Raw genomic sequence first — 12,140 nt, 5'->3', positions numbered from 1 at the left:
CTCCATAGCCTCTGGCATCTCTTGTTCCCCTGAATCCACACTTTCATGAAATTAGTGACCGAATCATAGTGGATGGAAAAAATCAAAGTAAAAAAGCTCCGTCACATAAGAAAGCCTGGAAGACCAAAAAAAAAAAAAAAAAAAAAAAGAAAAAAAGAAAGCCTGGAAGACCAAGGGATGCACAGATTGAGGCACAGACGTCCCCTGTAGGGCCTGAGGGATTCCCTCCATCCCCCATGGGTCTGAGCAGCTGCTCCAGAAAAGAGGAATTCAAGACACTGATGTCAGCAAGTCCCAGGGGCAGGACCTCTGGGTTGAGGTAATAAAGGCCCCCAGCAAGAGTCCTTTGACCTCCAGATCCAGAGAAGGAGACAAAGCAAAACAGATCCCCCTCTTCCAAAGCTTCCCCAAAGCCTGTGCATCATTTCCATGTGCTAAAGGGGTTTTAGGGCAAAGTATGTCCTGCTTATTCACCCATATACGCTCATCCTGTAAAACCAACCATGGATTCGTTCACCTTCAAAGATCCAAGCCGTTTCCATTTGTTGTTAAAGACCGTGCTCTGGCTACCTCTATAGTTCATTTTCCTTGTGCACGCACACCACTTTAAAAACGGGTTCAGCGGGCACTTAAGATATGCACAGCATTCCACATGTGCCCCACTGTGATCAGCATCTGAACGAGGAGATCCTGGTGTGTTACATTTGCTTTGCCACGCTTGTGGCTGGAAAAGCAACAAGCTGAGCCTTAAATTTCCCAAAACCCAGTAAACAAAACAAAGACAGCCTGGCCCCTACACAATTCCAAGGATTTCTTAAGTTTCACCTCCTTGGCTTTTTCTTTTAAACAAGTCCAGTGCCACGACCTAACTCGACCACAGTAGAATCTACCGCAGTAGGAAATGTCCCCCCTAACGGTGGGAGGGCTGCGAGCTGGGTCAAATCTGTGCCATACCTCTCTGTCTCTGGTAAAGTTAATTACTATTTTAATACCCACTTTGAAATATGTCTGACTTTTCTCTTTTCAAAGGAGCAGTGAAAAAATGAATATTTCTTGAAACATATGGAGGGATGATAGGGAGGGGTAGAGGGAAAGATCACCAGCCCTCCTCTCTGGTTGGTAAAACAGTCATGTAACCTAGAGATGCATTTGTAACTATTCATTTGATGGCTGACTTTGGTAAGGAAATGAATCCCAAGGCCCCTTAAAACTTGAGGAAGAACAGCATGCACACAGTAGGTGCTCAATGCAACTACCAAGGAGGCAGTACCACACAGCAAAGGATCTTGCTGACGGTGAAGCCACACGGTGCCACAGGGGGATTATATGCCTCTCTGTGCCAGATGCCGGAGGCTTCCAGCCATCCTCCAGCCATAAGCAGCAAGGTGCATGCAGGTGGCCTCTACTTCCCAAACCACAGTTAGAAGTCAGCACCTGGGATGCCTGGGTGGCTCAGTGGTTGAGTAGATGCCTTTGGCTCAGGTCATGATCCTACTGGGAGCCTGCTTCTCCCTCTGCCTATGTCTCTGCCTCTCTCTGTGTGTCTCTCATGAATAAATAAATAAAATCTTAAAAAAAAGAGGAAGAAGAAGTCAACTGGATAGGCAGAACCAAGGTAGTGGTAAAGCCAGGCCCTGCGAGTACCTGTCCAGAAGGTAAAGCATTTCTTTCACTGGCCGCACCGCTCAATCTGGCAAATCCACCTGTTAACTTGGGAAAGATCACCTGGGATGAGAAGGAAAGTTTAGTTCTGCTGCTGGCTGGGATCTGCACTGTCCCTTTGCTGGTGCCACCTTGAGAGTGAAGTGTGACCGCACACCATGGAAGGGTTCACACCATATGCACAGAGGAAGCCTACCAGGGAACTGGCTCCCATCTCAGTGCTGAGTGTACTAGCTCTCACAATGGAGTCACACCTGGCCAGGTGCCATAACACAGACTTCCCTGTAAGCTAGAGGAGGAAGAGGGAGAGGCCACGGTGCTGGCAAATGGCCAGGTGAGGACTAGGAAGCTACCCCGGGCAGGGGGATGGGGTTCACAGAACCCGAAGGAGCTTGTGGTGAATAGAAAAGTGGGGCAGCCTGGGTGGCTCAGCAGTTTGGTGCAGCCTTCAGCCTTCAGCCTGATCCTGGGGATCCGGGATCAAGTCCCATGTCGGGCTCCCTGCATGGAGCCTGCTTCTCCCTTTGCCTCTGTCTCTGCCTCTCTCTCTCTCTCTCTCTCTGCCTCAGTGTGTGTGTGTGTGTGTGTGTGTGTGTGTGTGTGTGTCTCATGAATAAATAAAAAAAATTTTAAAAAATAAATAGAAAAATGACCCCAAAGACACCCCAGCCCATCTCCCCAAATCTGTAACTATGTTACCTTTCCTGGCAAAAGGGACTCTGCAAGTGTGATTGAGTTATGGGTCTTAAACTAGAGAATGACCTGGATTATCTGGGTGGCCCAGTGTTATCACTGGGTCCTAGAAGAGGAAGGCAGGAGGGTCAGAGTCAAAGAAGGAGGTGCATCAGGGGAAGCAGAATAAGAGTGTGGAGATGCCTCACTGCAGGTTTTGAAGGGTGAGGCGGCGATGCTCTTGGGATGCAGGTGCCTCTGGAAGGTGGAAAAGGCAGAGAACTGGCTTCTCCTCTTATGTCCTCCAGGAGCACAGCCCTGCCAACACCGGGCTTTCAGGACTCCTGACCTCCAGTCTGTAAGACCGAAAATCTGTGTGGTTTGAAGGCACCCATTTGTGGTAATGTTACAACAGGAAGAGGAAACTATCTCTGAGCTGCTTTCATCTACTCTCAAAAGAAGCAAAATCTACCAATGGAACTAGAGCTGATAAGGGTCCCCTGCTTATGGGAGATGGGAGCTGTTGCCTTGAGACTCACAGAAACCCAACACAATGGGAATGTGCCACCGTGGCTGGGCCCAGGGGCTTCACAGCTGACTCCACCCCACACGGTGGTTCCTCGCTCTCTTCCCAGAGGCAAGACTCAGTGTACATCTGGGGTGTCACACTGTGGGTGTACTCTACTTCAAAACCTTCTCGGTAGCTGCAAACCATGGCTGATTATAAGCATGAGGCTGTTGGGGGTACTGAGCCCTGGGGATGGAGGCAGAGCATAGATGTCCCCATATTTCTGTGGGCTATGAATACAAGAGGTCCCTGGGGCTATGTCCCTAAGAATTGGATCTTAGCCACTGGGGTGGCCTGTAGACCAAGTGCAAAGGATTTGGGCTGTACCCAAAGGTAGGATGGCCTGAAGGAATGCATATTGTACTAAGGTCAGCTCTCTGCAGAAGGTTACGGAAACAGGTGGCCAGGTAGGAGCCGGGCTGTGACTCTCCTCCTCAGACCCTCCAGCAATCAGTTACCAAAGGACTAGCTAGCATCCAGGTAAGCGGGCAGAGGGTGCCCCTCTACAGACATGAGGAGAGAGAACAGGGATGTGAGTAGGTAATGCCCTGTACCCAGATCCCTGGAATCTGCAGTGTGCTTGCCATGAAAGAATGAGGAAATGCACATCTTCTGGAACATGACAAGCCAGTCCCTCTCACAACTGAAAATGGCATACTTCCAATGGATGGCATCTTTGATTTGAATCGTGGACCATCCAAACGATTCCTTGCTCTGTCATATCAAAGACTTCCGTTCTTTTTGGATTCCTCAGAGAAGCTAGAGGAGTCTGATCATAAACAGATGCCTTTTCCAACGGGGCAAGATCTCTATTCAGAGCTTCTTAGAAAGTCTGAGCAAGGCAATTAAATTAGTAACCTAGGTAACAGCCACTTAACCTGCTTTCTCCACTCCCTATTTCTAAAGGCTTTCTTGCATGTCGTCGTTCATGTCACGCCTGACATTCATAGGTCAAGGGGACTTTCAAGGGGCAAAGAGCTGAGTGGAAGTGAAACCAGAATCAGATTGCAGGCCGCTCAGTCCTTGCTGGATATGTGCTCTTTCTGCAAGCCCCATTCTTCCAAATGTACCTTGTGCCACACGTCACCAGTCCCTTGAAATGACAGCAATAATGATGATGATGTGGAAAAGCTTTCCAGTCAAACAGGTTTGAGAAACTCCCCTGTGTACTATGCCTCTGGGATCTCTTAGAGATCGATTTTTCACACTATCATATAAAGACTCCGAAGAGTCTCGTCATCAAGAAAACCCACCTAGCTTTGTCTACGCTAGGGTTTGCCAAACTCTAGACCATAGAGATGTTATTAGTGGGACCTACTACCTCCCATGGAATGAATTTGAGAAAATGCTCCTCCAGACTGATGGTAAGAGCCCAGGAATCTACAGTCTGGCAACAACATTTGTTGCAGGAGCCCGGGGATGGAGGGAGAGTCCCCAGGCAGGAGACATGTACCAAGAGAGCTAGAGAGAAATGCAGGCGTCTGGCCTCACCGGCCTGGAATGGAGACCATCTATGTGCTATCTCTGGCTCCTGCTAAAGTCAAAGACCTACATTCTGTGATGCCAAGGTGTGAGGAATAAACTCTGCAAAGACAGAAGGAGTGCGTTAAGGGGCCTGCAGGTGATACACCATTCCCAAGAAATGGGTGATGGAGGCTGGCACCCAACCTGCTGAATTTCCCGCACCCCTACCTCAGAGCCAGTTGTGGTGAGCAAAGGGGGCCCTCTCCTAGGGGAAGCCTCCCAACCCAGCCCAGCTGGTCAGAAGGGCTCAGCCACAGGCCTGCCCTTCAGCGCCCCTGGGGAAAGCTGGTGATTGAAACATCTCTGGGCTCACATCCGTGCATGGACGAGTGAAGCTACTCAGCCCCGAACAGTTGCTGAAGTGATGCCCAAGGTCCCCAGTCCAGCCCTGACTGCCAAGACAGCCAAGGACTCCAGGGTGGGACCAGAGAAGGCTTCTCTTTGGTTCTCCCACTTGCAGCTTGGCCACACACAGGAAAACAGATGCCAGTTTCCCTGGGAGTGTCTGTGTGAATGATTCAGGTCCTTCACCTCACCCCTTCCTTCCTTCCACACCACAGGATGGTGGAGGTCAGGGGGTCCTGACAATCAGGGTGTCCATACCCTGACTGGAATGGGCAATAACTGGAGCCTGGCTCTGAGGTCTGTATTCATTAAGAATGTGGGTTTGCCAAGCAATGATCGGCTTTTCCTCTGCCCACCTCACACTCCCAGTGGGTTCCAAGGTCTCCCTGTGGGTTCATTCCTGGGATACGTGGTGGAGTCCCATTGTTGGCCCAGGCCTAAGTTGACCACATGGATTTCCAGAAAGTCCTGTTCTCTGGGCACGGGGCTGGTACGTGTGCCTTGTTTGGCTGTCCCTCTTTGTTTCTTATTGGAAGAATCTAGATGTGAAGACAGATGAGCAACCACACCCTGGAAACCCCCTACAAATGGCCTGCTGGCCAGAAGATCCTAAGAAGGGCCACACAACCTGCACGTAGAGATTCTGGAAAAACCAAATCTGTTAGTTTCAGTTGGGGCTTTCCTCAAACCAGGCAGATCTCTGGTATTATCTGGTGAAGCTTTCATTGTGTCTTAGCCAAAGCTACGGGACACGAGGTCTGGACACCACCTGCTCCCCACAGAGTGAGACTTTGGGGTATGAATTGTTAGTGCCGGACAGAGATAGGCAGATAGCACCAGACCACCTGACACACCACCTTACCTCCCTCATTCACACTCCTCTGCTTATTTACTTCCTCTAGCCCTGCTTCACTCCTGCTGGGAAGGAGACCAGGGAATGTTCCTTAATTAGTAGGATGGGTTCTTCTGCCCCAAAAGCCAACTTTGCATGGCCAGAGGCCACATGTCTCAGATCCTGTCTGGATGGGTGAGTCAGGTCAGCTTTCATCAAATGGGAATACTCTCCAGCACAGCTGCCCAAAGGCCTGTATTTTATAATTGCTGGGTGGTCTCAATGGTTAAAAGGGCTGCCCCTTGGTTCCAATCTGGCTTCTGTATCAATTCCTCAATTAGTCGGAACTCAAAGGGGTGGATGGCTTTGACTGGCACCCCCAACCTCTATCTCACAATGGTATTGGCCTCTCCCACTCATGTCTGGAGGAAGCACCAGGCCTCTGCTGCCCGCCACCACATCCCTGAGGCCACAGGCCCTTGAGAAGCGGGCATGGACCTGGGTTCCAGCAGGTGCCAGGTCAGGGGGATGTGCTATCCAATTACCTGGGCAAAGGCAGGGCTTGCAGACCCACTGCCTTTCCCAGGAATTAAGACCCAGCCATCTTTAGCTGCAGGATCAGTTTCTGGAAGAAAAGTCAGTGTCCTAACACATAGCTCCTCCTTCACAGCCTCCTTACAGATAGGAAGCAGACACAGAGGAGACTGAGTGGCAAAGGCTGGACATGCACTGGTGATCCAGAGAGAGCTGGAAGCCAGGGCTCTGTGGGCTGCAGAGCTCCTGGACCTGGCCTGGGTGCAGAGAAGGGCAAGGATGGGGCAAGAGCTCTGTGTATGCCTCCTCCCTCCACACACTGACTCTTCGTCTTCTCCCTCCAAGTCACCTGCTGTTCATGCCTAAACACCAACCTCCGCCTTAGCATGTCAGGGCCAAGGACTGAACTGGAGACTTTCTACACCTTTGCTGGTCAAGAGGACTGCCAGGCCACCCGGATATGGCCCAGACACACTGACACAGTAAAGGACAAAACCATCCCCCTTCTGGGTCTGGCTGCTGTTGCCCCAACAACAGAAGGAAGGCAGCCATCTAGAGTTTACACAGTAACTTGTGAGTGTCCTCAACCACAACCCCAGGAAGGAGAAAAGGTCAAAGCAGGTATGCCAGGCTAGAAGGGCCTCCCCCAGGGCCCCTTTTAGACTCTACCATGAGTCATTCAGCAAATGGCCCTCTGTCACTGTCACCATCATTGTCATCATCACCACCAACCTCTTCAGCACCACTCTGGCCATTCCTGTGACAATCAGCAATCAGAGCACACAGGTGGCAACCGCAGTTAAAGATGGCAGAGGGAGAGGAGGGCAGGGAAAGGGAAGGAGCCCAGTCCCAAGGCGGTTGGAAAGTCCTTTGCTGTCTTAGGATTTTGGTCTCCACCTACCTCTGAGGTTGCTTTCCAGGGGCTTTTGTCAAAGGACAGGCAGAAGCAGAAAGGCCATCCCTGAACAAGCGGGCACAGCCTGGTAGTGGAGGTGTAGACCCAGCTCTGAACTGATGGAGCTGCCCAGGCTCCCCAGAGGCACAGGGTGCCCTCCACCCCAGGAAGCCCTGCCTCCGCAGAGTCTGAGTCAAGAACTAGCCATTACTTCTGCTAGGGCAGGGGGTAGGCAGTAAACTCATTTGTGAATATGGTCACTGTCAGCGAAGGGATCAATAACTGAGTTTTTATATGGAAGGGATCATTCCTGACTGCCACCTTATCCTAAAGGGAGAAAACAGGTCTCTTGGGTGAACTGGCAAAGGCAGAAAACTGAACCAGGCCCCTAGTAGAATACGTTGCAAAAGCCCATCATCGTGGTTCATGAATGAAGTCCCGAAGAGGAGCACGTGGGTCAGGCAATAGGTCTGACACACGAGATTCAACCTCAGAGTTTGCACCCACCACTACCAGGCACGGGACCAGAAGGATGATGTGGGCTACGCAGACAAGGGTTAGATGCACTGGATATGTCACACTCTGAAATCACATTCTGAACACTTCAAAAAGTCAAATATGGCACTCTGAAATGAAACAAAACCAAAATTGTCCATTGCTTCAGGACAATGTTAAGAGAAAATTTCTATTTTTAAGGGAAAATAAATCAGAAAAACAGAGCAAACAGTTACACCTCTTCCCATTTCCCATAAGACATTTTAAAAGCCTGATCAGAAATTAAAAGGAGAAATGTAATAGAGTATACTTTTCAGGACTCAGGCTTAATGGACCTGGGGGTTTTCAAATGATTTTCTCTGGGATTATTGTCTCTTCAACATGGAATATAATTCCCCCTATCACCACGGCAAATAAAAGGTACTTTTGTTTGACTTGACTCAAAAATGCAAGACCTTGATAGACCTTTTAAAAAACTATTAGAAGAACATGGTTTTGCAGATAAATAAATCCTCTGACTTGTCTCCACAGGTTTGAAAGTTCGGCAAATAGGGTCCAGAGCTAAGGCTGGCCCCAAACGGCACACAGCATCGCTAAGGCCAGGTTCCGGGCAGGGAGGCCGGAGCCAAGCTAGTGGCAGGAGCCTCTTCCAGTCAGGCAGCAACAAACACCAAAGGACTCACTACAGAGCCTTCTCGGTGCCCCAGTGGGGGTGTTACCATGCCTCCAAGGTACGCTAAATCCGGCTTCTCTTGGACAAATAAAAATAAAAGCTGATGGGAATCACAGTGCAAGAGAATACTGGCATTTCTGAGGGATCTGTGTCAAGACTCTCACGATTCCCGAGTTCACAAGTACCACCACTCAGATGCATGATGCAGGCCATGCTTTTATGTCCTGAATGTTCACAATGACAAGGAAAGGCATCAGAGAGCCGCCCCTCCTCAAATATCTACCCCACAGAGTGCTTCTCTCAATGTTAGCAAAGCTGCACATCATACTACATGGGCTGTCCATTGGCCTGCAAAACCACAATGCTCTGGCTTCAAATACAAAGGCCGATCTGCCAACCTCCCGACTCCCCAAACGACCCCCTCCCCAGGGCCACCTGCTGCACATCCCGGGAGAAATCCTGAGATAAACAGGACTTCTTGAGACCTGAGGTGTGGGTTGGGACTTGCCAAATGTCTGAAGGTATTTCTGAGGCAGGTGATAATGGCTACCGAAAGTTCTGGAAGCTTTTGTAAACCAAAGCTCAAGAGCTCCTCCACATGTTGGTCCTAGTCATACGTTCAAATGTTTTATTCACATTAAAGTCTCCTGTTTGGTTTAAATACTTACATCATTTTCTAAAAAATTAAACATGCTTCTTTCAGCCAACTCCTTTGACTCTTCAAATTTTTCTACCGCTTGTCTGACTTCTTCATCTGGTATCTTACCTACTCGCTTCTTTTTATAATCATAATCCAGGCGGCGGCCTTCCAGCTTTTTCAGGTGGTGCTATACAAGACAAAGGAGTCTTTCAGAGACTGTACACTCAAAACATGGGGCAAAGAAATCTCTGTTGTTTCCATGAAAATATCCATTGTTTTTTGTCAGCCTAAATTCTAGGGGAAGGGACATATCTTAGACATCTGTGTGGCCCCGGCATTCACTAGGGGCTACCTTTACTATAGATCCTCATGGAATATTTGTGGAATATTCCACAATATCTGCTGGTTAGATGGATGGATGGATGGGCACGTAGGTGGATGGGTGGATGGATGGATGGATGGATGGATGGACGGACAGATGGACAGATGAATGAATGGGTGGGTGGGCAGACAGATGGGTGGATGGGTGAGTGGGTAGGTAGATAGATGGGTAGGTAGATGGATGGGTGGATGGGTGGGTGAATGGGTAGGTGGATGGGTGGATGGGTGGATGCATGAGTGAATGGATGGATGGATGGATGGATGGATGGATGGATGGATGGATGGATGGATGAGTGAGTGAATGGGTGGGTGAATCGATGGATGGGTGGGTAGATAGATGGGTGGGTGGGTGGACGGGTGGGATGGTAGAATGAGTATTTATATGGAAAATAAGGACATAGTATCAGCACTCAAATTCCATTTTCCAAAGTTCTTTATAAGACCCCTCACTTCAGTTCTATTAATGTCTAGATAATTTCTAACAAAATTACACCAAAAATAAGTACATTTCCTTTGGCACTACTATCAACTCCTCACTATGAGGTAGATTATAAAAGCACTAGTAGCCTCTAGAATACTTATGCATCTTCCATAAAGTTCCCAAACAATTACAGAACAAGTTGAATAAATGTTATCAATGCATATGTAGACACAGAGGACAGACACTTACAACCTCTGAAAAGGTGAGGTTTCTTTTTTTTTTTTTTTAAGGATCTCCTTAACAAAATGTAAGAATTGCAAATATTAGACCTGTCCATTCATGGAATGGGCTACCTTGTGTGGTGGTAAATTCCCCATCACAGTTTGTGTTCAAGCAGAGGGATCCCATATCAGAAATACTATAGACAGGACAGTTGTTTGGGGCAAGGGAGAGGTCTGGAAGAGTTTATACATGTAATCTTTGGAAAGCAGGTATTTGATATCAAATGTTTACACACAAAACAAAGACTATCCCACTGAAGTATGGATGTACTATGCATTTTAGTGAAAAGCACTGGTTCTACTTCCATAACGAATACATGAAAAGAGCATATGGATAAAAGCCAGAAGTATCTTTCCTCTATGTTCTGTGACTCTGGGCAAATCTATTATTTCCTCTGATTCTCTGTGTATGGCTGTAAAATGGGGATGGGGATGGCCAGCCTCCTGCTTGTGGGCCAAGAAATATCTGGAATCCATAAAACCCTTTACAGAGATCAGTCAGCTGGTGTTAAAGGAGCAGGTTCTCCACTCCTGGCATCTGAGACACAGACAACACAGCTGAGACTGGGAATGGCTTCTGAAGACTAGACTCTGAACTCTTGATCATCATAGGACTTAAGTGTAGATTTAGAGTGTTTCTGTGTCAAATAGCAGCTGAGCAACAAGAGATGCCACTCAGGACATTATTTTGTTGCGTAGGGCATGGACAACACTGAAGTATGGGTGTATCTTGCACATGTGTCTGGTGCATATCTGTGTCCACAGCTAGCTCTGAAGCAGGTCAAGTGGAAGAGCTACGCTGCCCAGAGGACTTTGCGTTTTTCTCAAGGACAACAGCACAAGATGAAATAGCATATTATGTACTTCAGCCAAGGGGACATCTGGTTTTAAAGTTCTCCATTCGGGAAGGACATCCTCATGTCCCCAGAATGTCCCTTCTTCTCTAGAGTCATCTGTTCCTTAGTAATTTGTGAGCACAAACCTCATCCTGGGCCTTGTGGTCACAGAAGTGAATGAAGCAGGATGCCGAGGCACTTAGCGCTGAACAACAGGAGGAGAAAGCAGTGATGCTCACGGCACAGGGCAGCATATAAGCGTATGACCAAGGCAGGAGAAAACAGGGCTTCCCAAGAGAAAGGGCATCTGAGACCTGAGAGGTGACCTGGCTTAGCAGGGAGGGTGGGGAGAGGAGGGTGAGAAAGACAAGGGACAGAGGACCGCACACAGCAAAGCATCCCTGGGGGCTGCAAACATCGCAGAGAGGCTGGATGGCAGAGCTGGCTGGGGCTCAGTGGGCCGCTCCAGAGGAGGGAGAGGCAGAGAATCAGCTGTGACGTGGCGGCTCTCTAGTCCACTGCCAGCGACAGTCAGCATCTTAGGAAGGCTGCCCCCAGAGTGGTGCAGAGAGTGCAATGGGGGAGGAGGATGCGGGTTGGGGGCGGGGGGGACACAAGGGCTGCTGTGCCTATGTGTCTAGACTTTAGCTGCAAGAAGCCAATAGATAGAAAGGGGAAGAACAGAGGTTCAGGAGAGAAGACAACAGACATGGCAATGGACTCCAGGGCCCCGTAGAGGCCTGGCTTCAGAGGGCAGGAGAGACACTGCTTTTCCCCACAGGGATGGGAAAGAGGACCACAGGAGTGAGGCGTGAGAGGGATATGGGGAATCGGGGGTAGCTGAATGTTCCGGGCATCTCTGAATGGTTGCTTTTGTTTTTCATTCAACCTCCTTGAATTCTCCTCCACATCCTCTGGTTTCATTTTAAATGCTAAGACCCATATAGGCTTCTAGGACTTTCTATTCGGAAAATCTGGAATAGTGCTCAAGCACATGCCTTTGTAACATGTCATGCTGATGCTGCTAGTCCTGGGGGCCACCCCACAATTGCTGGCCCTGAAGAAAGGAAAGAGGACATCCCCAAGGTTCAAATGAATTCCAAGCTGGCCTGGGCTTGCATTCAGCTCATGCTTGAAGACACCTGGAGGCAGGTCTTCCAGGCAGCAACCTAAGAGGATGCCAGAAGTAAAGGCAGGCTGCCCCTCCAGAGTAAGTCCCAGTGGGGTAGAAATCTCAAGGCTGTTTTTGCACATATACAAAAACACCACCAGGCAAGTGACATGCAATCACTTACAGGTCCCTGAGAGCTCCCATGTGTGCTCTGGAAGGCCATTTTTAACAGTTTTCCAAAAACAAAATGTCAATTCCCAGATACTAATT

General features: G+C 48.9%; 1 protein-coding gene across 6 annotated transcripts in view; it reads right to left on the bottom strand.

The window, feature by feature from the left end:
* The window catches only part of SH3GL3 (SH3 domain containing GRB2 like 3, endophilin A3), a 137,415-nt gene that overhangs the window by 27,609 nt on the left and 97,666 nt on the right, over window positions 1-12,140 (bottom strand). For all 6 annotated transcript variants that reach the window (XM_038532974.1, XM_038532978.1, XM_038532977.1 and 3 more), the window contains one exon: window positions 8,869-9,027. In XM_038532974.1, the coding sequence (XP_038388902.1) occupies window positions 8,869-9,027 (159 nt within the window). The remainder of the gene's footprint in view (window positions 1-8,868; window positions 9,028-12,140) is intronic.

This window comes from Canis lupus, chromosome 3, assembly GCF_011100685.1.
Source record: "Canis lupus familiaris isolate Mischka breed German Shepherd chromosome 3, alternate assembly UU_Cfam_GSD_1.0, whole genome shotgun sequence".
In the NCBI taxonomy this organism is placed as follows: domain Eukaryota; kingdom Metazoa; phylum Chordata; class Mammalia; order Carnivora; family Canidae; genus Canis; species Canis lupus.
This window is presented reverse-complemented; position numbering and strand designations above follow the sequence as displayed.